This window comes from Apteryx rowi, unplaced genomic scaffold (genome assembly GCF_003343035.1).
Source record: "Apteryx rowi isolate R43461 unplaced genomic scaffold, aptRow1 scaffold_103, whole genome shotgun sequence".
Taxonomy (NCBI): domain Eukaryota; kingdom Metazoa; phylum Chordata; class Aves; order Apterygiformes; family Apterygidae; genus Apteryx; species Apteryx rowi.
Window position 1 is genome coordinate 422,602 of NW_020447231.1, and position 26,086 is coordinate 448,687.

Here is a 26,086-nt window from a genome sequence, read left to right on the forward strand (position 1 = left end):
CACAAACAAAATCTGTACAGAGTTCTACACATTACTCATTACAAAAACAGAAATAAAATTGAATTACTTTTGATGTGCTGTTCGACATAATGCCATTTGGCTGGCCTTAAATAATGTTATTTCTCAGCCTTATAGTATATGTATTTATAACCTCTGAAATACCAGTTGGACAGTGCTTTGTGCGAGTACTGCAAAAGGGGACAGAACTGAATTTGGTGGTGAATTCTGACAGTAGATAAAATTCTTTTATTCACATGCTTTCATCTACAAATCTCAAAGCTCTTTTCAAAGACTGTTATGCCTTGTTATTCATACCTGTAACTAAGGCAACTGTGGCGCACAAAGGTGCATGACTTTTTCAACACTACACCAGAAATGAAAAAAGAACTCAAGCCTCCTGACTCAGCCACTGAACCACAAATAATAGATGAAATACAATGGTTAGTTCCATTCTTATTGCACCCACTGGTCTACAGGTGGCTTCAGGAGCAGACAAAAGGAAATACATCTATGACTCCTTGAACCCATTTCTGCATGAGAGTAACTTACTCTCATAAGTACTTCCACTGAAATCAGTTTGTATGAAAAGTTTTGCTGAATTCAAATAACAGCTGAATCACTGACTAGGCAGTGCAACTATTTATTTTTAATACACTGTACGTGCAGCATTCCAGTCTCCGTTTAGAATGTTCATCCTGAGAGGATCTAATTTAATTATTCTTTTATATTTATGGCACATTCTCCGGCAGCACTATCTTCCAAATACTCTAACATCTCCAATATTATGCCTGACTATGTCAGGAATGAATCAGAAGCCATATTAAGACTTGTTATGTCATCATAAAAATTCACATTATCTACTACTTGAATACTCATGGAAAGTCTCAGGGCACTTTTTCTTCAATTAAATTAAATTCTGAAGGTCCCTCAATAGAAGAGAGAAATTTTCAAGGCAATGAAAACAGGACCAGGTTTATCAAGCCAAAACAATCATGATACTGAATCTTAAACAAGGTCAGTCACTGACTCCTATCCAAAACTCTTAAGTTTCTATAGAAAGACTGGCATTTTAAAATCAAAGTTACTGAGCCAAATTTATTCCTACCATAATGACAACAGTGAATTAAATGAGTTTTAACATACAATCAATTTGGCCAATTATGCCCAGCATTCATTAATTGATTTTGTTGATTCATAGTGTAAAAATTGAAGGCCGTCATATAATGGATGGATTCCAATCTCATTTAACAAAGCCGGCAAAAGTTTTACAATTTTATTTGCATTTCTTCTTTTTTTTTCAGACATGCCTAAACTAACTCCTAAATATGCATATTTCTGTTTCTTTATGTACTTAAACGGCTCCAGCATCAATATAGTATCTGAGCCCCTCCTTGTTTTTAAAATCAGGAAAAAACAAAACAAAACAAAACAATAGTAGGCTGTTTCTTTCTTCCATTTCCATCTGAAGGAGAAATAGCTTGATTAATTTATGGGAGGGGGAGGTTGTTTACTTGCTTGTTTATGTTTGTGTGTGATTGAGTAAATGTCATGTGTGTATGTTTGGAATTGGCAGGCAGCTCCTTATCTGTGCTGGCAGATATGTCCAGGATCTAAAAACAGCCTTTTAGAACTGGCTGTATGTCCCAAGAAGTCTATATACCAAGAAGTGATTTCAGCAGCTGCCTCATAGCTGAGACCTTCTGGGACCTCATTGCTCATTTTTGGAAAAAAAATAAATATATATATATATACACACATATATACATATATACACACGCATATATATATAGAGAGAGAGAGAACAGTTATGGAATATCTCCCCCACTGATTCAGATCCTCATCCTGTCCATCCTCCTCAGCTGGGCAGTATGTTATCCATTACCTACAAGATCAATTGTCTGCAGTGAGCTGGGCAGACACACAGAGTATAGTACACCTTGTCCACTAAATCTTTGGCTGGAAATCACCTTACTTAACTCTAGAAGCTGGTCACCTCAGGTTTCCTTTACAATCATATAGGCACTTTTAGGACACAGTCTATCTGACCTATTTTGGGGTGACTACTTCAACGTGCAAAGAATCACACCCTAAAAGTACAATTCTTTTTTTCTTCTTCTTCTTCTATTGACCAAAAAGAGGGCCTGGAATAACTAGTCTGATTCCTGTAGAGATATGATCACTTCAAGCTTAAGAAATACTATAGCAAATCAGGTCACAAATCCATAAAAGAAAGTACAAATCCTCTATACATGGATGAAATCACGCCATTCTGAATACAGTATCACTAAGTCATTCATTCCTCAGCACTGCTACACTTGTGTTTAGCATAGCTCATGAAGAGAAGATAATAACTACACTTCTTATCCAAGGACAGAAGTAGTCCATATCCAGCTACAGCTTCAGTGGGGACTCTAATACATGAACAAGAACAATCTCCTTCATGAACGATTACATCTACAGATTTATATGCATACAGACATTGTATCATACACACTGCTTATTTACTGTGTGGGAGCTAAAAGAAAGCTACAGCCTCTCCCTCCCATTTCTATCTGGTTTAAGATCCATCTGCAGAAATATGGCATAGACTTGCAGCCACCCAGAGGAACAGAGCCACAGGGAGTATATCCCATTTGGACCCTGCAACATGTGTGCTCAGGACATTCACACTCTGAACAAAGAATCACAGGTATATTCAGCCAAGGGAAGGAAGAGAAATGTTAGTATGACTGCGAATGGGTCAGTTTCCTGTATTGCATTTTGCAATATATCTTACATTAAATCAACAATGGATAAAATAGGTAAACAATATTGTAAAATAGGATACTTTTAATTGAGTAATACTACAGATTCTCACTGTGGTGAATCCATGTTCCTGCAAGTTAGGTGATATAGCTGGAACCATCACAGGTGCAAGAAGGTGCACCCGGGTTCCCCACATGGTTGGTGACTACTCTAAGCTTTTACCACAGTCAAAGAAAAGCAGGGCTAGTACCATTACTGTTTCCAGTGGTGTTTTAAAGGAATGACTCATCCCTGCCTACATTTTTCATAGAAATAAATAAGTTGCCTAATTTTAGGAGGTGTTCTGGGTAGTCTCCCATGGAAACAGAATTATGTGCCTTCACCCCAGAAAAGGTCAGAAATAAAGATTTGCACCTTTCTTCAGTATCTCCTATTGCTATCTTACATGGCTCCCTACACAGCAGAAAACTATTATGAACCTCACTCTGAAGCAGTTAACTCCTCCCACCTACTGCACACTCATTTTTGGCACATATTTTAGGATTTCATTCAACCATCTTTCTGGGGACCTAGGCTTCAGACCCTTCTGTGCACTTCCAACTTCCACAGAGCTCCTGAGATTAAAAAACAAAACAAAACAAGAACCCACAGGCTGGTGGATGAAATAGATATTGTAGTATAACAGGAAATGGACTGGAAAGGAGTCATCTAGGCCACCCTCTGTTCCACAGCAAGATCTAAACCATTCCTGAAAATTTTATTTATTCTGTTAAACATTAATTGGAAGAAACATAGAAATCTGTGCAGCCCTAGTTATGTTCCTACAGAAAACTCTAGAAGGGGAGAACTAGGCCAAATGCCTGCAATAATTCCTTCCTTTATACAGATTTTTAAAAATGCTTTCTAAGTCACTCTGCCATGCCCACCAGCATTTATAGCTTTGAGGGCAGAGTCAATTAAAAGGCTTCTTTCCACATTCCTTAAATCTGCAGATCTTTTCAAAGAGATTACACTTTAAATGTCCTTAATATTATCAGCAGTTTCCAAACTCGAGTTCATTTACAGTACCTCTTAAAGTGTTCTGGACCAGTGGATTGTAACTTCTTCTATTGGGCTCAATTTGTATATGAAAAGTTGAAATGACTGTTAAATGTTACCCTAATGATCTGAAGCTGTAAACAAGAATGAAATAAGTCATTGTTAGATTTGCTAAATTTGATGACAAATGGTACATTTGGGGGTCTTGACCTTGCCTGTTTGTAATGCAGAAATCTAAGAATATGTTCCATTTACCGCAGTAAATTGCTGTAATTGTCTTAAATTTGTCTTAAAAAATGACTGTAGGAACTTTGAGAATTTATAAGGTTCAAAATTTTCTCCTTTGTTGAAGAAATGAAAGGATCTTTTCTCAAAATTTTGTTAGACTTCAGAAGATGCCTTCCATCAGGGCTTTCATTTTGTCATGGCTTGGAGCACACACATCTACAGAAATGGCAGGATGCTTCAGCCCCTTCCTTGGCAAGTGACACCAAGCATTTCCCCCAGAAGGTGTTTGTAGTAAAGGGTTGCAGATCCTTCACCCGTTCTCTTCATTAACAATCTGAACCTCAAGCAGACAGTCTCCCTCGACTACTTCTCCTCCCATTCATAATTCAAGACAAGAATAGTATACTAGGCGAGCCAGAGGACTCTCCCTTCTCTGGCAATCTGACACTGTGAGAAATGTTCTTCCTGTCTGTAAAGGCTCTTTTTTGAACCCTCTCCATTTATTCAACATTGTCCTTGAATTATGACCCCAGAACTAAATGCAATCTTTGATAATTGATACAGAATAATTGATACAGAAATAATAAAGTTTTCTACTTTTCTACATGAGGTTCCCCTATTACTGAAAGACAGAGTTAGCTTTTCTGGCCACACAGTAGCAAAAACTTATGCTCAGCTGATTATTTACTATTACTACAAAGTTCATTTCACAGCCACTGACTGCCACAAGAGAGATATGCATCCCCTATGTATGGCCTTCATGCTTTGTTTCTAGCTGTGTCTTTACACTTACAATACTAAAATATGCAAGCTGAGTACTCTGGTGATGCAGATTGCTGTGTATCAGTGGTCTGTATAATTTTCCTGGCCCATCTGTTATCCACAATATTAATAATTTTGATTCTCTCTCTTCTTCCAGGTCATGGAAAAATGGTAAGAAACGATCCCTGGAGGACCACCTATGCATGCCCCTCTTCAGGGAAGATTCTCCATTCACAATTACATCCTGGAGATCTGCCAATTAAACAGTTCTGAATCTACTTGATGTTTGCCATTGCTGAGTTTGTACTGCTCTACTGTTTTAAGCAAAGAATCATCCAGTAACAAGTCAAATACAGTAATGTAAGTATATCATATTGACAGTATCACTGTAATCAACCATGTAAAAAGATACCATATTAGTCCGGTTCTGTCTCCCTTAAGGCTGTGATAAATGGCCTTAATTATATTTCATTCCTTTAATTCTTTGTTAGTTAAGTGCTGTATCAGTCATTCCATTACTTTATTCAGGAACCTTTATCTTAGATTTTTTTATTTGGGAAGCTTAATCTTAAATTTTGTAATTGCAATTAGAGAGCATGAGTAGGATCCTCTGAGGAAGCAAGAACCATCTGCCTCCAGTTCAAAAGCAACAGATATTTGCCGTGTTACTATATATTAATGCATTTTTCTTAAACATTATGTAAAACTGTAGTACGTGCAAATTTTTAACAAGCTAATCAAACTTGCCAATACAAAAGCACACAGAAATGTGTTAAATGAACAAACCTGTATGTTTTCTAAATATTTTTTCTTCCATGAACAACTTGCATTGAAAGTGTTATTGGAACACTGAAAAGTTTTGTTACTGTCTACTTCACAAGCCATTCTGCATGGGGATAGCTGGAAATAATATAACTAAGAATCGGTTCTCATTGTCACAGAATTCAGGGCCGTCTATAATATTTTTGTCTCCGTTATATTTGATCATTTGGATCTTCAAAATCTGAGGAGAATGCAGAATTGCAAAGTCTGGTTTCGGAGACTTATAGTGGAGACTTCAACATTTGCACAGAGTCTCAAAATTTTCAATTGGGCTAGCACAAGTGTCAATCTACATTCGGCTCGAAGAAGAGAATGTAAATCCTTGTGCCATCTTTTAATCTTCCACTTCCTTCATAGTTTTCCCCGGTAAGTCTGTTTCTTCTCTCAGAAATAAAATGACTAGTGTTAAAATTAATACAGTATTAGGCAGAGGGACAAGGTAGTGTTAAGTCACAAGATATTCTAATATATTAATATCTTCTAACCATTTTGTTCCATTTTGGAGCAATTGTATGTAATTGTGGTCCCCAAAAACACTATTCCCAAATTTTTGAAAATAGCTTTATTTCAAGAGGACTTGTTGTTAAAATTATATGGATGGCCTCAGAGAATTAAATTAAGGGGATATATTGGTTAAGGCAACTATAAAACATCACATCCATCAAGATATTAAATAACTGAGTTATTTTGGAGACTACAATAACATCTTTTTTCCCTATGCATATGCAGATTATCCTTTGCCTTGCTATCTTATAAACAAGTTATGTATCTAGCGATTGGTCTTGTTTTCCAGTGCTGCCTTCTTTTTAAGAGCTTAATTCTTCTTGACCAAGAGGAAAAACACATCCCCTTCTCCTGTTTTGTGACCTAATTCTGCTGAAGACTCTTGACCCTGTGATATTATTTCTTCTGAAAACATGAAGATAGAACTGAAGATATTCTATTAACCAATCAATAACTTACCTTCTCAAACTTTATTAACTGGTGCTAACTTGTATCCAAGTATAAATTTACCAGTCAAAGAACGGAGGACCAGAAAAGCCCTTCTGCTACTAGCATATACTTCATGTCACTAGAGAAGATTTAGTGAGCAAAGTGTCAGTAGCTTGTTCTGAGACAGTGAATTCTGGAAGCTATCAATGGCTCAAAGGAATTCGTTGAGTATAGCTGCAGCTCAAAGCACAATTCTTTTAAGATATCCTGGCACATTTTGACCTGAGCATTAGCCAGTTTTAAAATGTAAAAAATCAATTTTGTTTTTAAAAAGTTTCTTCTTACTGGTACTTAAAAAACAAATAAAAAAGCATGTCGTGTTCTGTAGATCACTTCTCTCCTTGCCTTTTTTTTAATGCCTTTAAAACATTTTAAAATGTCTTTTAGTTGATGCCTGGCCAAGCAGCTATATTAAAAGACTTTCTCTGGTTACAATATAACACTGTTTTGTCTGTAGTAAGTACTTTTATCTATGCATCTCAGAAATTTATAAATGTTGTTTTATTTCTTTGGATGCAAATACCTTATAAAATAATAGTGATCCAGAATTCTAGGTAGCCCAGACATTAATTAAAATGCAACACAAAAATGCAAAGGCTTAGATGAAACTGGAATGCGCTTCTTTCTTGGATCAATGTCACAAACACCAGCCAGTTTACACACAGCACAAACAGAAACGCACTTTACCATCACAAACACTTGATCACGCAAATGCACTTAGCCATATGCCCTATGAGTCAGCCAGCCAGGGCTCTTACAGACACGAAGGACAGCAGGACATGACAGCCTCTCCATGAAGGAGGCAGACTCAGAGTTTTATAGTTTTAGAAGTCTTTTTTCTTCTACAGTGAGCAGAGGGACTGTGTGTGGGATCTGTCACACTGCTCCCCTGAGCATTTTTTGTCTCCCATCTAAAACCTGAAGAGATTTTTTCCTCCTCGCCTTAAAGATAGGGAACACAAAAAAATACATTCCTTAATATAAATAAAACACCAGGACTTGTGAGATTTCCCCCAGTGCAGCTCTCTCTGGGCTGCAGAAGGAGGCTCGGCCTCCCCCTGCGCCACAGTCTGCCCAAGCCCTCGGCCCGCCGCCATGTCCCCGCCGCGCCGCCAGCACCGCGCATGCTCGGCCCGGCCACCGCCCCGCCCCGCCCGCGGCTGCGGAAGCGGGGCCGCGCTGCCCCTCGCCGGCGCCGCATGGAGGATGAGGGCCGCGGAGCCGCGCGGAGGCTGCCGGCGGCGGCGGCGTCCGGCCGCTTCGTGCGGTGCCTTTACGCCGTGGGCTTCCTGGTGAGCGCCAGGCGGGGACGGGCGGCTGTACCTGTGAAGGGAACCCCCTTCCGCCCTCCCCCCGCCCACAAACTGGCTTTCCCCGGTGCTTGCCCCGTGTCCCGGGCCGGGCCTGCCGCTGCTGGGCGGGGGCGGGGACAGGCCGGCCGGGCCTCGGCGTGCGCGCGCGCGCGTGGCGGCCGTTGGAGGGGGCCGCGCCTGAGGTGTCGGCGTAACGGCCCAGCAGCCTGCGCCTGTCCCTGCGCGCTGGCGCGCGGCTGTGGCGGGGCGGTCGGAAGCCGCACAGGTCCCCTCAGGGTCAGGAGCCGGGAAACGCCCCAGAGCCTGAGATGGGGCGGAAAAACACTCCGTTTTGTCCCTCTTTTTTCTTTCCTGCTAACTGTCCCAAACGACCGGCCCTGGAGTCCGGTCTGAGGGTGTAGCGGGTTTCCCCATTGCACTCCAAATGAACTACTGTGTTTTAAGATACATCATTTTAAATATTTTTGGTGTTTGGGTGTGTTTTAATAGTGTTTTATACTGGTTTTATATATATATACACACATATATATATTTCTTTTTCAAAGCAAACAATCAGTCTTGCAGCCTGTTGCAAAAGTGTGACTTTTATCCTGTTAATAAGATAGGGTAGCATAGTGCCCTTAAATAAGTTTTGTCCTATGTTTTTCAGAGAGCTRTTCTTTGTTTCCTTGAAATTCAGGTGCTTAGCATATGCTCAGATAACATTTGCACTCCTCCTAAAAAAAAGTCTTAATGGAAGAATATAGTATATAGTCTTTAAATAAAAATAGGTCTGCATTCTCTCATGGCTTTATGAGCCTCAGAAAAAGGGAATTTTTGTTAATTTAAAATTAAACTTGGGATAATTTAGAAAATGAATACAAATTTGCGCTGTGAAGTGTAGGTTTACTCTGCTATTTACCTTTAGGTTGGGTAGTAGGAACAATCTAGTTGGTTTCAGTCCTTAAGCTAATACCCCAGGAAAAGGTGCATTAGAACACAATTTGCGTCTTAGGTCTTTTTGCAACGGTAGATCTAAAGTTGTGTAATGTCTTTCTGACATAGAGCATAGATTACACACTGAAATCCACTGGGGAGCGAGTGTTGGTTTTAAGAGTGCACAGTATGGTGAAAGATTATAATCTTTCACCTGCGTGAAAGCGAAACACAAGAGTTGTTGCCTGTTATGCAAGCTTCCTGCAATGAAGCAAATGCAGCATAGTTATCATTTGAGTTAAGAAATCATAAGTGAAATCAGAAATTACTACCCATCAGAGAACAGTGGTTGACAGGTTGCGTGTCTGTGACAAGCAGAATACTGCTGGGGTGTATACTGCTGGGACCTGTCCTCTTTAATGTCTTTATCAAGATGTGGAGGAGGTGGCAGACTACACTGTCTTCAAGTTTGCAGGTGACAAAGTGTGKGGGGGGGCACAGTTGATGTGCTGAAGGGCAGGGCTGCCATCTGGGGGCACCCAGACAGACTGGAGGAATGGGCTGTCAGGAGCCTTATGAAATTCAGCAAGGACAAATGCAAAGTCCTGTGCCTGAGAAGGAGGAAGCCTCTGCAGATGTATAGACTGGGGACTGCCTGGCTAGAGAGCAGCTCTGCTGAAAGGCCCTGGGAATCCTGGTGGGCAGCATGCTGAATGTAAGCCAGCAGTGGGCCCTGGCACCAAAGACAGCCAACGTCATCCTGGGCTGTATGAACAGGGAAGTGCTTGTCCTCCTTTCCTTGGCACTCATGAGACTGATCCTAATATACCATCTCCAGTTTGGGGCCCCCCAGTACAAGAAGGACATTGATACACTGGAGTGAACTCAGTGGAGGGCCACCAGGATGGTCAAGGGAGTGGAGCACTCACCCTGAGAGGAGAAGCTGAGTGGTGACCTAACAGCAGCCTTCCAGTAGGTGTAAGGAGTTTAACAGGAAGATGGAGCCAGGCTCCTCACGGTGGTCCATGGCAAGAGGAAGAGAGACAAAGGTCTTAAATTGAAATGAGAGGTTCTGACTGAACATAAGGAAAGCACTTTTCACCATGAGGATGGTCAAGCAGTGGGACAGGTTGCCGGAGAGGTTATTCAATCTCCCTTCTTGGAGAATGTTCAAGATCCAACTGGATAAAGCCCTGAGCAATCAGGTTTGACCTCAGAGCTGACCCTCCTTTAAGCAGGAAGTTGGACTAGAAACCTCCTGAGGTCCCTTCCAACCTGAATTATTCTCTTAATCATTATTCTATATGCAAATTTGAATAATAGTTTATTGAACCCAGAGATTGTGTTACTAAAGATGTTTATAGGTTATGTAGGTTACTCACTCATGCTAATATATTTAGTAATGGTTCTAACCTTGCAAGTCTCGGTTTCAGCCATCATAAGATACTTAATGACAGACTGTAAGAATTTACTTAGTGATGTACATCATTGCAGTTACTCTAGCTTTGGGCATACAATGAACTGCTAGTCTAGTTCAGCTCCAGCAATCACTGATAAAGGGTGATCTTGCTTCAACAGCCCTCTTCTGTAAAATTCTGCTATGATGTAGGACTCATATGCCAGCAGTATTGTATAGTAAAAAAAAACTACTGGGTCAACGTGGCTAGCTCAATAAAAGATTAAATAGTTAAAAGGTCTGATTAGGAGATCCTTGTACTATTTGGGATGGGCAGTCTCCATTGGCTGCCTTCTGTATTTTTGCAAAAGAGTTTTTCACTTTGCTATAATTTTTTTTGCCCCCACATTTCTGTCTTTTCACTGCATCTCTTAAGTTATGGACAAAGCTGGTCTTTCGGTAGGTTTAGATACATCTTGAAGCTTCTTTCCCATTGTGGACGAGAGTTCAGCTCGTAAGCTGCACTTTGAAAGTGAAAGAAATATATACTGTAGATTTTTCCAAACATTCTTTCTTTGCACAAGTAAAAAATAGTTTTAGGTGATTGAAATAACAGACCACTTACTTTGTCAAATCAAAAATACTACTGCCGAGTACATTTTTTTTTTAAACAGGCAAACTTTAAAATATGTTCTTAATCTTTAAATATATATCTTCAGGATAAATATATTTGGAGGGGAAAAGAGGACTGATGTTTTTATAGCTTTCACTTCTGCGTAAGACAATTGATTCTTCTGATTTTTTTTTTTCCAGCTTATGTGTTTTGTACATATGAGATATATTGTAGAGGTTACAACATATCACATTTATGACCATGCAAAACTTTTTTTAATCCTGTATTGATATGGAAATAATTTAAATATTAGATCATTCTTAAGTCAGGGTGCCATTGTCTGTGTCAGYTTTGATCAGTTGTTGAAGCTTTTTCTGTCTCCTTTTCAGGATTTATTTGGTGTCAGCATGGTTGTTCCTTTACTGAACCTTCACATCAAATCTCTAGGGGCAAGTCCTACAGTTGCTGGAATAATAAGTGAGTTGYAATACTTATTTTGATTACCAAAGAATAAGATAATGTGAACTAGAATCTGTGTTACTGGAAACTGGATATTGTAACAATATTCTACTTTGGTAGTAGCATAATAAAAAGTAATGACAAATTCCAAGTAAAAACATAGGAACAACCATGCTGTTTTAGACCCAAAAATCTGTCTTACCTTGCATCCTGACGGTAGCCAAAAGCAGATGCCTGGGAAAATAAAATAAAAAACAAAACAAAACAAAAAAAACTTGTAATGATACTTTTGGAGATGCTTTCCTAGTATCCAAGAATTTACAGCTTAGCAACTTTGGAAGCCAGAAGTATTGCCTTTAGTTTTATTGTTATTTACTGACTTTGCAAACAGTACTTTCTGCAGCCATTTCTAATGCTCCTTATTACTCCCAGTTTGATTAAATTCCTTGCAGCTGCCTTTTGGCAAAACCTTTAGCATCTTTAAGGGGTGTTTACAAGTAAATTCTGAAGGTTTGGGATTTTGACTTACAATATAAAGTGGTAAGATGAAGCCCTGTGATTCTAAAGTGGCCATTTATATCTCACAGTATAGTTTATGGTTCATACTGAAAGAAGTGTGTTATTTTTATAGCTGTGTGTAGTTGACTTAGGTTCTGTTGTTCAGTTTTTTATTACTCTGCTTTTTTATTTTGGATGAAATCTAGCACTTTTCATGAAATAATTCTGGTTCTGCTCTGAGTTGACAGAGTGTTATTTTAAGAAGCAATTCATCAAAAATATGTTTTCAGTTCAACACTCTGCTTTGATTTAAACTTTAAAAGAACCTGGGTTTTGAAGTGTTTTCTTGTGAATGAAAGAGGCTGGCAGATGTTTCTGTGTGCTTCTCTTTTCTTTTTCTCTTCTGTCACTAACTGCTGCTAAACTCTTAGCCTCCAAAATGAAAGAGTAGGGCCTGTGGTTTCTTCAGGGCTTCTGTGAGATGCCTTGTAATAGGAAAGTAATTAGTGCCTCCCAGTAATGAATTTATCTTCTGATTGTGACAGAGCAATTGTAGATGCCAAGATCTGTTTCATTTAATATGCCTTGCAAAGCAACATCCTTTTACATTACATACTTCTACAAGTTTAGTCTGCAGTTGTTTCTCTTCTTTCTCACGTCTGAAACTATTTTCACAATTTTGTGCAGAATTCCACCCCATTTTTGTCCTGCTTATTCTTCCTATTCTTTTACTAAATTATTCCCCAAACTTCTCTCATGTTTTCTCATTTAAAATTGTGTGCAGTTTTCATAAACAATTCATGCTTAATTCTTACCATAGGTATTTTACATGTTTGTTTTAGGCTCTCTCTATGGTGTAATGCAGCTCTTTTCAAGCACATTTGTGGTGAGTTGTTTTAAAACTGCATTTATAAGTATGTTGATACTTCTATGGATTTTTATGGAAAAAACAATGAGTTTAATACTGTTATCTTGAAAATTTGAAAGTGTTTTTAGTGTTTATACAAGCCTTTTTGATTGGAGGACCCAATTTTTAGTCTGTGTGGAACTTCTTTCCAATTATGGGGAACAGTCAGAGCCTTCAGATCATTACTAAATAAGAACAGTCTTTAAACAAAAACTAGAATCCAGGTTTGGAATCAGTCACGCATTACTGAGCACATTTCAGTCACACAGGGTTCTCTTTAACATTATTGCTATTAAAGCAGTTTTCTTCAACACAGTAGCCTGTCCAGAAAGTAGTCTCACAAGTTAGTTCTTCATAAGCCTGTTATCTGGAGTTTGCTTTCCCTGCTTAATGAGCATTCTCTTGTAAGTTGCCATGTTGCATGAATTAAGGCCATATGTTTTCAATATTTGTTTAGTTTTGTTTTCTATTAGCTTTTTTACCTCCTAATCTAAGCAAGAGTGCAAAGACCAAACATCAAGGCCAAACTTCCTGAACTCATGCTTTACTGATCAATATCTTAGATGTCTATATTTTAGCCAGGAGCACCTTTAATTTAACCCTGGTACATCCTAGCTCTCAAGAAAACAGATTTTGAGCATTTCCCCAAAAGAGTCTTTGAGGGTTTGTTATGCAGATCACCTGAGATAATTTGCTTTTATAAACTTTGTGACATTTTCTTTGAACTACAAGACCATTGCCTGCTTTCCTAAGAAACTTACTTCTTCTGTATTTCCTACAGTAAATCCAGCTAATTTATAAATACGTTGCATGCAAATTTACTGTTGGTCCTTCTTATAACTACTTCCTACTTGTCTGTTCTCAGGTGACAAGCTTCTTCTAGCTAAGACTGTTCCTTTAGGATGCTCAACAAGTGCCTTGTACACAGTGACCATTGTTGCAAATAAACAATATTTGTGTATGGTTGTGATAACATTTTCATTGGGCCACTCCTATTAATATTTCATGGTGTTTGTCACAGGATTATATTTTTAAAAGGGAGAAATTAAATAAAGTTTTGTCTGTGCATGACATTAAATAGAATCATAGTTTCAGCAGGTGTACTGTCTGTAGGACAGAACTCCGCTCTTCGTTTCCAGACTTTGAGCCCTTAGGAAAGGTACCTGATAAGCTCATTAAGTTTTCATTGACAGCGCTTTGATGATATTTTTTCTCAGTCTAATTTAGATGTACAGATTGTTCACAGTAAATAGTTAAATATTATAAAAAGCTCTAATTTCCTGCTTTGTCAAGGGCTGCTGGAGTGATATAGTAGGAAGACGGTACTCCCTGCTTGCTTGCATTCTTCTTAGTGCACTGGGTTACTTCCTTCTTGGAACATCCACCACTGTATTCCTGTTTGCCATTTCTAGAGTCCCTGTAGGTGAGTAAGCACTTGGTATTTTGGGGCTTAAATTCCCTGTAACCTCAGCATGAGAATTACTGTTGGAGAAATTGTGGCATGTGGATGGGTAAACAGATCATCCAGTGGTACCAACTGAGCCCCAGTAAAGGAAAAGTGTCTACAAATCAAACATTATCATGATTTTTTTTCTGAAAATAATTTGAAATGGATACTCAAATTGTCACAACTTTTATGCCACCTTAAATAGTTGAATTTTGTAAGATTGCGAATACAGCAGTTCCTTGAAAGAGGCTGTTGTAAGGTACAATTAGTCATAAGAAGTATGCAATATACCTGATCACTGCTGAAAATTTTGACCTATATTTTCAATACAAAATGGAACGACATCTGCCTTATTGCTTTTCTCATGCTGAAAACATACTTAAAAGTGGTAATAAAAAATTTGGTTGAAACTTTAGGTCACTACTGCAATAGAATATTTATGTTGTGCAAAAGCATATATGTTTTTATCACTGAAGCTAAGTTTGTGTCAATGTTCATATCTGAATTTTATAATAATTTTATAATTTCTAATTATAATTTTACAATAGTTGAACACCTATTATATGTATTCTGATATAATAAGAATTACTATACTATGAACTCTTCTGTTGAATGGTCAATGGTCTTGATTTAGGAACTGTTCTTTCCTTTGGGGTTTTGTTTCTTGTTTCTTAATTTAAAGAAAATTTGCTAATGAATGATTTGGTTGATAATTGATTGGTTAGTAGGAGTAATGTTTTTAATGTTAACGGCAACAGACTGTGACAGCATTGCCTTTGTCAGGAAGGAACGTAAATGATTGTATAATTAGTATCCTGCAGTACGCTTACATTTCTGCCACCCACCAGTCTCTCATATGAATTTGTTGTGTTGCAATCCTGAATATGTCCATATGCAGCAAAGTTGGCACAGGGATGTGTTTGTAATTAGACAAGTCATTCCTGTTTCACCACTACCCACTCACAGGATCCCATTTTTTTGAGGTTACTTTATCCCTAACAAGATCCAGCACTCAGAATAGTTACTTCTTCCTTTAGCAGAGCTGCAGGAGCACTCCTTTGACAAAGATGCCTGGTCAATTTTGAATCCAAGGTCCACGTCTTTGAATAGCCAGGGAACAGTCATGGCCCAATATGCATTTTATTCCGCCCATCTTCTGCATCACATACTCTTGCATGACTCCAGTATTGAATGATTTGTGGTTTATGGAATATTCTAAAATATTAATCATACAGGCTTGAACATTGATATCCGAGGTAGCGGCTGTCATTTGCAATCTTTCTGGATTGAGCAAAGCATGTTTAAACTTTTTTTATATTATGTTGCAGGTATTTTCAAACACACTCTCTCCATTTCTAAAGCCCTACTTTCTGACTTGGTTTCTGAGCAAGAGCGTCCTCTAGTAATAGGACGCTTCAATGCAGCCTCTAGTGTGGGCTTCATACTGGGACCTGTGGTTGGTGGCTACTTTACAGAGCTGGAAGGTGGCTTTTATCAAACATCTTTCATCTGTGCCTCTATCTTCATTCTGAATGCTGGTAAGTTGTATGTCATATTTTTCATCTCAGGTCCGTTTCCTTTGCACTTTTGGGTACTTATGCCATTTACGATACCTTGAATTCAGTGGTGTCTTTTAAGATCTGTGACATACATGTTTTATAAAGTGATACTACACTTTGAATTTGAACCTGTGTGGAAGGGCAGGAATCTTGAAACAGTTAACTTCCAGATGCTTCTTCTTTATATTGCGTACAGGCATACCTCGGAGATATTGCAGGTTTGGTTCCAAACCACCACAATAAAGCGAATATCGCAATAAAGCGAGTCACACAAATTTTTTGGTTTCCCAGTACATATAAAAGTTATGTTTACACTATACTGTAGTTTATTAAGTATGCAATAACATTATGTCTAAAAAAGCAATGTACATACCTTAATTAAAAAATACTTTATTGCTAAAAAATGCTAACCATCATCTGAGCCTTCAGCGAGTCGTAATCTTTTTGCTGATGGAGGGTTTTGCCTCAATGTTGATGGCTGCTGACTGATCAGGGTGGTGGTTGCTGAAGGCTGGGTGGCTGTGGCAATTTCTTAAAATAAGACAGCAATGAAGTTTGCCGCATTGATTGACTCTTCCTTTCATAAAGGATAGCATGCTCTGTAGTATGCGATGCTGTTTGATAGCATTTTACCCACAATAGAACTTCTTTCAAAATTGGAGTCAATCATCTCAAACCCTGCCACTGCTTTATCAGCTAAGTTTATGTAATATTCTAAATCCTTTGTTGTCATTTCAACAATGTTCACAGCATCTTCACCAGGAGTAGATTCCATCTCAAGAAACCACTTTTTTTGCTCATCCGTAAGAAACAACTCCTCATCCATTAAAGTTTTATCATGAGATTGCAGCAATTCAGTCACATCTTCAGGCTCCACTTCTAATTCTAGTTCTCTTGCTATTTCCACCACATCTGCAGTTACTTCCTCTACTGAAGTCTTGAGCCCCTCAAAGTCATCCATGAGGGTTGGAATCAACTTCCTCCAAACTTCTGTTAATGTTATTTTGACCTTCTCCCATGAATCACAGATGTTCTTAATGGCATCTAGAGTGGTGAATCCTTTCCAGAAGGTTTTCAATTTACTTTGCCCAGATCCATTAGAGGAATCACTATCTATGGCAGCTACAGCCTTACGAAATGTATTTCTTAAATGATAAGACTTGAAAGTCTAAATGACTCCTTGATGCATGGGCTACAGAATGGATGTTGTGTTAGCAGGCATGAAAACAACATTAATCTCATTGTACATCTCCATCAGAGCTCTTGCACCTGCAGACCAGGTGCATTGTCAATGAGCAGTAATATTTTGAGAGGAATCTTTTTTTCTGAGCAGTAGGTCTCAACAGCAGGCTTAAAATATTCAGTAAACCATGTTGTAAACAGATGTGCTGTCATCCAGGCTTTGTTGTTCCGTTTATAGAGCACAGGCAGAGCAGATTGAGCATAATTCTTAAGGGCCCTAGGATTTTCCGAATGGTAAATGAGCATTGGCTTCCACTTAGTCACGAGCTGCATTAGCCCCTAACAAGAGAGTCAGCCTGTCCTTTGAAGCCAGGCATTGACTTCTCCTCTCTAGCTATGAAAGTCCCAGATGGCATCTTCTTCCAATAGAAGGCTGTTTCGTCTACACTGAAAATCTGTTGTTTAGTGTAGCCACCTTCATCAATTCTCTTAGCTAGACCTTCTAGGTAACTTGCTGCAGCTTCTGCATCAGCACTTGCTGCTTCACCTTGCACTTTTATGTTATGGAAATGGCTTCTTTCTTTCACTCTCATGAACCAATATCTAGCTTCAAACTTTTTCCTCTGCAGCTTCCTCACCTCTCTCAGCCTTCATGGAATTGAAGAGAGTTAGGGCCTTGCTCTGGATGAGGCTTTGGCTTAAGAGAATGTTATGTCTGGTTTGATCTTCTATCCAGGCCACTAAAACTTTCTCCATATCAGCAATAAGGCTGTTTCGCTTCCTTATCATTCATGTGTTCACTGGAGTAGCATTTTGAATTTCCTTCAAGAACTTTTCCTTTGCGCTCACAACTTGGCTAACTGTTTGGCGCAAGAGGCCTAGCTTTCGGCCTGTCTTGGCTTTCGACATGCCTTCCTCACTAAGCTTAATCATTTCTAGCTTTTGATTTAAAGTGAGAGATGTGCGACTCTTCCTTTCCCTTGAATGCTTAGAGGCCACTGTAGGGTTATTAATTGGCCTAATTTCAATGTTGTTGTGCCTCAGGGAACAGGGAGGCCTGAGGAGAGGGAGAGAGACGGGAGAACGGCCACTTGGTGGAGCAGTCAGAACACACACAACATTTATTAAGTTCACCGTCTTATATGGGCGCAGTTCGTGGCGCCCCAAAACAATTACAGTAGTAACATCAAAGATCACTGATCACAGATCACCATAACAGATATAATAATGAGGAAAAAATTTGAAATATTGCGAGAATTACCAAAGTGTGACACAGAGACACAAAGTGAGCCCATGCTGTTGGAAAAATGGCACCAATAGACTTGCTTGACGCAGGGTTGCCACAAACCTTCAACTCGTCAAAAAAAAAAAAAAGCAACGTCTATGAAGCACAATAAAGTGAAGTGTAATAAAACGAGGTATGCCTGTATATCACTTTACATTCAGACACAGGATTTTTTGTCTGTGTGTGTGTGCGCCCAAATATGAAAACTAGAAATCAGAATTTTGGCTATGGTTCTTAGATCAGTTTGTATGTTGCGAGTGTGTCACCTCAGTGTTCTCCTTGCTTGCTTTTGTCACATTTAAAATTGAACTGATACTGTGAATAACGCTAGACTTTGTGTTGTTATTTTTTAGTGAAATGAGTGTTAAAGTCCTTTGTTTTTATTTTTGATTTATACGCTAAGTAAGTTTGTTACAGGAAACTGTAACGAACAAACTAATGTTAAAATGTGTAAAGTTAACACAATTGAATGAAATTAAATAATTCCCTTATCCATATAGGTCTTGTCTGGATGTTACCATGGAGTGAAGAAAACGCAAGCAGTAGTGAACATGAACAAGGCACCAATAGCAACAAAGTTACAGACAATTTCTCAGCCAAAGCAAATCATGACCTGCAGTTCAAATCAGTAGCTATTGAATCTATGGCAAGTGATAGTCCTCTCCAGTCTTCATGGATCCAAACTGCAATGTTGCTGAAGAGGATTAAAGGCATTGCATGCTCCAATTTGTGGGATATATTTCTAGTACGGTTACTAATGTCTGTTGCTGTACTGCTATACTACAGTAATTTTGGTCTGGCCTTGGAGGAAAGATTTGGGGTGAAACCCAAGTTCACTGGATACCTAATAAGCTATAGTAGTACTCTTGGAGCCCTGGCTGGTTGTCTGCTTGAGCCAATAACAAGACTATACCAGCACAACACTTACACAATTTTGTTGCATTCCAGCATTCTTACCTGCACACTGATTCTTCTGTATTCATCAGCACTTAACGTATGGACAGTCATTTTGTCTTCCACATTCTTAGCCTTTTCGACTACTGTAGGCCGTACCTGTATCACTGATCTTGAATTGAGCCTTGGTGGGAATCAGGCCAGTGGTACGCTCCTGGGTGTTGGGCAGTCTGTGACATCAGTGGGACGTGTAGTTGCCCCACTGCTTTCAGGAATTGCTCAGGAGTTCAGTCCTTGTGGCCCTCCAAGTCTTGGGGTTGGACTAGCTTTAGTAGCTATTCTGATAATGAACATGAACAAGCCAAAATACTGTGGCAATGGAAATGTTAAGTTAAAAACTCAGTAGCTGCAAATTTGGATTGAGTGGAGTATCTTAAAGGAAAGACAAAGTGAATTAAAGAACCTGGGGTAATGCTTACACTTGCCAGACCCATACAGTAGTAACAGGATACTTTAAGAGGGCACATTATGTGTTCAGATGGAGACAAGTACATATAAATGTCTTCTGCAGAGTTGTTACTCTGAACAGTTCTTTCTGAACTGGTGCCACTAGAATCCTTGTGAGAGAGGCAAATATTAATATATAGTGTTGGCTGGGGTTTTTTTTAAGGATTTTTAACCTTTTGGAGGAAAAAAAAAATGATACGAAATAGACAAATCCTGCTTGTAGCTCACATTTGAAGCAATGTTTACATTGATAGGTTCAGACATGAAGAAGCTGATTTTTATTATTTGATCAGAGATGTATTTTTATTACTTAATCAGAAGGAGAATTTGCAGTATAACTCGTTAGCCTTTATTTCTTATGCTGTTATGAATAAGCCATTGGTCTGCTGTGACAGTGGCATAATGAACAGGATTTTTCCGTATGTAATGTTGTGAAGCATGCTTTGCCTATAATACTTACTGTGCAGCATGATTAGGTACTTTAGAACAGCCATCTGACCCTTGCTGTTTCTTTCCCAGATAACAGAATTGGGTATGTGCTAACTTCATGTATTAGCAGGCCTAGAATAGTTTTAAAATAATACGGGGTTTTCAGACTGAAACTGAGAATGTAAACTTTATTGAAAGTTGCACTAGTGGTTTCTGTATTAATTATAACTTCTGGACAAGTTTATCATAAATATCTTTTACTATTTCCTGAGCAATTTTTCTGCTTTCATTTTAAAAATAAATTTCCTTCTTAATTTTTTTGAATGACTGTTAAAGGTATGCTGGAGCAAATAGCAGTAGTTTAAAGGGGGCTTTGGACTAACGTGTTCTCTTTCATCTTTGGAGGCATAAATGACATTTTAGWGATGAGAAAAACTTTATTTGTTGGTATTCTAGTCATTACTTGTCTGGATGGCTTAACTAATGAAAGATTACTCACAGAACTACAGTGAGACTTGTAGCACTGGCTGGTTGCTATTTGTTGTGCAAACCCATATTACTCAGCAGTCATCGCCATTTGGCATTTAATTTGAAACACAGAAAGTATATTTTGCACTAGTAACGTCAGTCCCATGCGCTTTTCCTAGCATTACTTGATGAAGGTAGAAAGTCAACTATATAGAATGTTATTTTTTGGTAAAAGCAATGTAGTTATCTCCTTGAAGACATATGTGTCAATAATGTTGCTATTTCAGGAGAGCCATAGTTGTTTTGCAGTTTTTATTTTTATTTTCTTCCTTTCCCTTTCAAGAGCACCTGATAAAATTAAAGGTCCGTACTGAAACTCAGTGATTCCAATGGAAGCATCATGAAATAGATATGAAACTTCCAGTTGTTTTAATTTTGTATATTGAGATAATGAGTGTGTGTCTTATTACTGCTGTCATTTTAGTAGATAGCCTCATTTTCCATGTGATAGGTAAAGATCACACAGGAGAGAATTACCTGTTCTAATTGTGATTCATTTGTCCTTATGAACTTGAGGAATTTTCAAGTGTTTTATGTGCCCTTACTTTGCTCGGTGGTTGCCTCAAAGCACTCTCCATAAATTTTCTATCCTATTCCCTTCCTTTAGTTAAAATAAATATTTTTTTCCTAAAACCACATTTCTCTAAAACAAGGACTTCTGTTTTGCAACTACACAAGGGGTAAAGGAAAAAGGTAGGAAAAAAAACCCACAAAGATTAATTCAATATATATGAAAGATTGAGTAATTTTTACTATCCTTGTCGGTTATATTAGGTAACAGATAACATTTACCCTTCTAGAGTCAATGCACTGATTAAAGCTAAATTCTGTAAACACTAAAATTCAGTTTACGCTAAACTATTCAGCGGCCTCAATATTGTTTCTGCGTATAAGACTTAAACTTCACTGTTTTTGTTTATGCATAATTGAAAAATGAGCTATCCACAATCAGCAAATATTTTTGTTTTATTATGTTGTTTTGAAAAATAGTTCTCCATATATTCTTAAATAAAAATGGAATTAAATATTTGAAATGATAAACCTGTGGAAGGCTGTGGGCTCAGGGACACGTTGTAACGGATGTTACTGAAGAAAAGTTTTTACTTGTTTGTCAAAATGATTTCTGAAGTGCTGTAGAAATATTTCTTCTTTGTAAAGCTACAGTTACAAAAAAGTTGCACTAAAATTGTTTTTAAGGAATAGCAATAAAATGAAATGGCATTCCACTTCTACTATTTTGTCACTGTGTTTTTACCTCTTCCTCTGCTGGAACTATAGTACAAAATACCGGTGACCAAGTCAATATGTTCCTGAAGTGCAGATTTTTTTTTTTTTTTTCCTTTGAGGAATGCTGTTCCTTAAAATGATCATTTGAATCTGACTACTTTCATTTAAGAGGCAAAGGAGCCTAGGAGTCAGCCAAGAAGTGGATTGACAGTGAACAAGAAGAAATGGAAATAGAGAGCTTAGCACTTTTTAGATGACACATTTAAGGCAACTGTTGCTAGTGTCTGGAGACCATGTGTGGACCGCCTGTGTTGTCTCTTACTAGTACCTTCAGAGAGTGATGAGTAAATGACATCCTTGGACAGGACGGATGCAACTCCCCCTACATGGCTGGGGGAGGAGCAGTTGCAGCAATTTTTGATTGGAGTGTAGTGGGCCTTACTGAATTACGCAGCAGTTTCTTGAATCCGATTGTGGTGGCTAAAGGCTGTAAGAAAACAGATCTGAATATGGACTAAAGAAAAATAAAGTTTCCACCTGCAAGCGTCCACAAATTAAGACTTTCCCTTGCTTGCTTTTACCTTATTTTTGGGTTTGTTTTGTAGGAGAGCTTTCTACCTTTTGAAATTTTCCTTTTTTTAAGAGTGACTGCTTTTTGGACCTTTATGGTCAGCTGATGTTTAAGGGCTGCATATACAATGCAGTAATTTCTTTCTGTAGAATAGCTTGTAGCACATGATACATACTGATTTGGTAGGGTAACTACTTTAAATGTTGCTTTTAAATGATTACACAAATACAAAACTTGTGTTCCATGTTGGTGTATGTTGCAAATATTCTAAGAGATACTTCCTAAATGTACAAATTTTGCATATTTTGGTTTCTTTTCTTGTTTTCTTTTCTCTGAATTTATTTACCACAGCACTACTGTAGAGGTCAGTACCATTCTCATTTTCTGTGACTGTCGCTCTGTGAGCAGATAATGCAGAAACAAAACAGGACAAGTGTGTTGCATAATAATTGACTTGCTGGTTACTTCAAACACTTTTTAATACCACCGTCCAACCCCCATAGTAGGCCTAATGTCACAGCTGTATAGAAAATCTCATTCTAGCTGACTGGAACCTCTGTGGATATGATCACTCACTGCCAATCCCTATTCTGTTACGGGTGCTGTGGAATACACTGGATAAGTATTTATAGCTTGGTTCTTTAGGATTTGTAAAACCCCAGACTCAACTGTGCTGTCACTGCTATAATTTTGCAGGCTCCTTCACAAAGATCTAATCACGAATCTTTTAAGGGAGTTTATTGTAGCCTTAGCTTTGAAAATCAACAGGCTGTGAGTGGACCTCAGATTTCTTTCTTGTAGAAATGAAAGTTTGCAGAGCTTCTTCTAAAAGGATATCTTGAAAATATCCTGTGTTAACTTAGAAGGAGAAATGAAAACAAATTTCTAGTTATTTTTAATTCTGTATTACCATCAAGTAACTACTTTTGAGGTGTACTATATAGGAATTTTCCTTTCCGTCAAGTTTTCCATTCTGTCAAGTTTGTAATAAATAGCAGGTGTCAAACAACATCAAAATAAATGGAGAAATAAAATGGGGTACTTAAAATGCCTTTTCCATGTTCTCTAGACTGTGTCCAAAAATTGCTCCTTGAAGCAGAATCTCTGGCAAGTGTAGTGCTATTGTAATTCGTGAAACATAAATGAAAACCTGAGCGCATTTCAGACCCTGAAACAGTGAGGCTCACCACAGCAGCCATTGTAACTATTATTTCCCCTCCTGCGATCTTAATCCGTGGTAGTCTGTCAAAACTTACAGGCTAAAGATCCTTCCAAAGCATGTCAGTGCTATACAGGAACTGCATCAGTGTTTGACTATTTGAGAGAGAAATGCTGCAAACCCAATATCCCATCATGATGTCCTATTAGAAGCACTGTCTCCCACCTGCAGAAGGATTACTTCTGATGCAGAAAATCCTCAAGTGGAGATGCACGCTATCCAGGGGGGAGAATTTTCAGCCCTAACTTGGATAACTCCTGAATGCTGAGACTCCTTCAAATACTCAGAGGAGAATTAAGCAGACATGCTTTATTTTATTTATTTTATTTTTCTGGTAGCTCCTGATTTAGCTTGCTGTCTGAGAAGTTAGACAAGAGGGAAATGAAACCCTTTGACTTGAAAGTGGTAAGACAGCATGGTGGTTCACACAGCTGGCTCTGTCAAACACAGCTGTAGGTTTATCTGGAAAGTACAAGTTACGTCATGGTCTAGTAAAACGTGGGAGAAAAAATGAGTTGGCTTTGGACCATTGGTCTTCCCTTCTCTCCTGGAGTTAAGTAGCACCTAAGTCAGGTGAGTCAGATAGTCCATGACTTCTCTCTATTATGTCCTTTAACAGTTACTGTTCCTCCTGCTTGGACTTGACACCTCCTGCTTTATGTTTCCTGGGCTGTGCCTCTAATCTAATGTTGGCCTGCCTGTGACTGTGTATTGCAGATGCCATATTTTAAATTTATTCAGAGCATATTTTTATAGGACCAGGGCTCCTGTAGTACAAAAAGCATTCCTTCAGCTAATTTAAAAATCCTTCTTCTATTCAAGGAGCTGGGAGATGCTGGCAGAACTTAGACAACTTTCGAAATTGTGACTAGCTGAAAAACTTATAGCAGTGTCAGGCTTAAAATATTGTTGGTGTCTGAAATTGGTGAACTTGGCATAACTTAAAAAATCTGGCCCAGCATACAGTGTGTTTGCTCCCAAAGATCCTAAGGTACTCTTCATAACAGCATGTATGTTATTTTGACCGAATTTTCAACTTAGTTTATTTCCCTAAGTGATTCCTATGTGGCTTCAGCAGAGAAGGATATTCCCAAGTTTCTAAATTGTTATGCAACATCATCACCTTTGGTTCAACACCTGTGGTTTCAGTAGAGCTTGTATTACACTTTAATTTGAGTAGGACAGCCCTTAAAATTTGATCCCTTATGTCAAATTATTCTCTTTTTCCAGTACCTCCTTAAAACAGATAACTGGATGCCTGTCTACTCTCTAGCCCATGCTATACCTACACACTTACCCTATTTGCTTTCTATCTATAGGTATCTCAGCAACTGGAGGGGGAAAGAAACTCCCAGAAACCCCTAACCCGCATGCTAACATACATATTTTCTACTGTCTCATCCCTGAAATTGAGCAGCTGGGCATCATCCCTCTCCCCCAAGGCTGTAAAATATCTATCCTCCAGAGTGTACTGGGGCATCAGGCAATAGAAATCTCTGTGTGCATTTGGCAAGTTTCCCAGTCACGCTGAAGTGTTTTGCTGAAAAAGTGAAAATCATATCCCCAGTCAATACATGCTTTCCCCCATCAGATGGTGCTCGAGGACAGATTTATTGGGCTTCTCATTCTCCAACAGGCAGAATCTTTCCTCGATACAAGATTAAGAAAAAGTCTCCTCTGCAAGCTGAGGCTAAACAGGCCATTTAGAAAGACCTAAAAGTGCTGTTGAACTTGCTTTTCCTCTGCAGGAGGAAAAAAAAATGGTATGAAGAGACAAGCCTCAGACCCAAGCCAGAGTAAGAGTGAGATGAGAGGGGCCAGCTGGGACACAGTCGTGTTGCCTGCTGCTGTCATTGCTCCTGAAAATGAGAACATCCAGGAAAATAATTGCCAAAGGTGATGGGGGTCTGTTCAGGCATTAGCGGAAAGGAGCCTGGAAAAGGTGGTAGGAGCAGGGGTGGGCAAGCGAGAAAGCACTCACACGGAGACAGAGAGTCCCAGGACTCTTGTGATTCTGCTTTACAGTATAACGCTGTCGGAGTCTTGCCTTGATGTTTGTCTTCCACGGACCTCAAAGTGCTTTGAAAAGGTGACTTAAGTATTAGCATGTTTTGAAGCACCAAGAGCTTAATATCAGATTTCATAAAAATGACCTCCGATTTCATGTGCCTGTGCTATGGGGCACCCAGTTTAAATAGCAGTGATCTCAGTATGCACTGTTGTAATGGACAGCAAATAAAACTGTAAGGTTCCTGCAGTCATTATTTAAAGCTGTGGGAAAAAAAAGGTACCTCCCCAGACACAAGCCAATTGCTTGGTCACTACCAGCCCAGGAAAGAGAAAAGCTCCACAGAGACTAAAATAAATGTTGATGTGCAATGTTTTGTGTTTATTCATTGGCCACTGATATAAAATACCTAATCTAAAGAATCTGATCTGCAAGGAGGACCTGATTTCAAAACTGAAATCCAAACTTAGGACTTCTTTCTTATTCAAACATGATCTCGATAATGTAGTGACAGAGTATTCGTGACAGTTTTACTAATGAA

General features: G+C 38.7%; 2 protein-coding genes across 2 annotated transcripts in view; one reads left to right on the forward strand and one right to left on the reverse strand.

Moving 5' to 3' along the window:
* TMEM182 (transmembrane protein 182) overlaps positions 1–7,419 on the reverse strand; it is a 33,138-nt gene extending 25,719 nt beyond the window's left edge. Inside the window, exon 1 of the mRNA XM_026066143.1 lies at positions 7,276–7,419. Coding sequence (XP_025921928.1) covers positions 7,276–7,278 — 3 coding nt within the window. The 5' untranslated portion in view covers positions 7,279–7,419. The remainder of the gene's footprint in view (positions 1–7,275) is intronic.
* A 352-nt stretch (positions 7,420–7,771) lies between these two features.
* Positions 7,772–21,752, forward strand: MFSD9 (major facilitator superfamily domain containing 9). The gene is made up of 6 exons (XM_026066295.1): positions 7,772–7,880; positions 11,215–11,302; positions 12,625–12,668; positions 13,983–14,112; positions 15,465–15,674; positions 18,663–21,752. The coding sequence occupies exons 1-6, from the start codon at positions 7,788–7,790 to the stop codon at positions 19,460–19,462; spliced, it is 1,365 nt and encodes a 454-aa protein (XP_025922080.1). The 5' UTR covers positions 7,772–7,787; the 3' UTR covers positions 19,463–21,752.
* Positions 21,753–26,086: the final 4,334 nt, after the last annotated feature.

Coding starts and splice junctions, on each gene's coding strand:
- MFSD9 (XM_026066295.1), top strand. CDS start 7,788: ATGGAGGATGAGGGCCGCGGAGCCGCGCGGAGGCTGCCGGCGGCGGCG. Junction 7,881..11,214: donor TTTACGCCGTGGGCTTCCTG/GTGAGCGCCAGG, acceptor TCTCCTTTTCAG/GATTTATTTGGTGTCAGCAT. Junction 15,675..18,662: donor TATCTTCATTCTGAATGCTG/GTAAGTTGTATG, acceptor TTATCCATATAG/GTCTTGTCTGGATGTTACCA.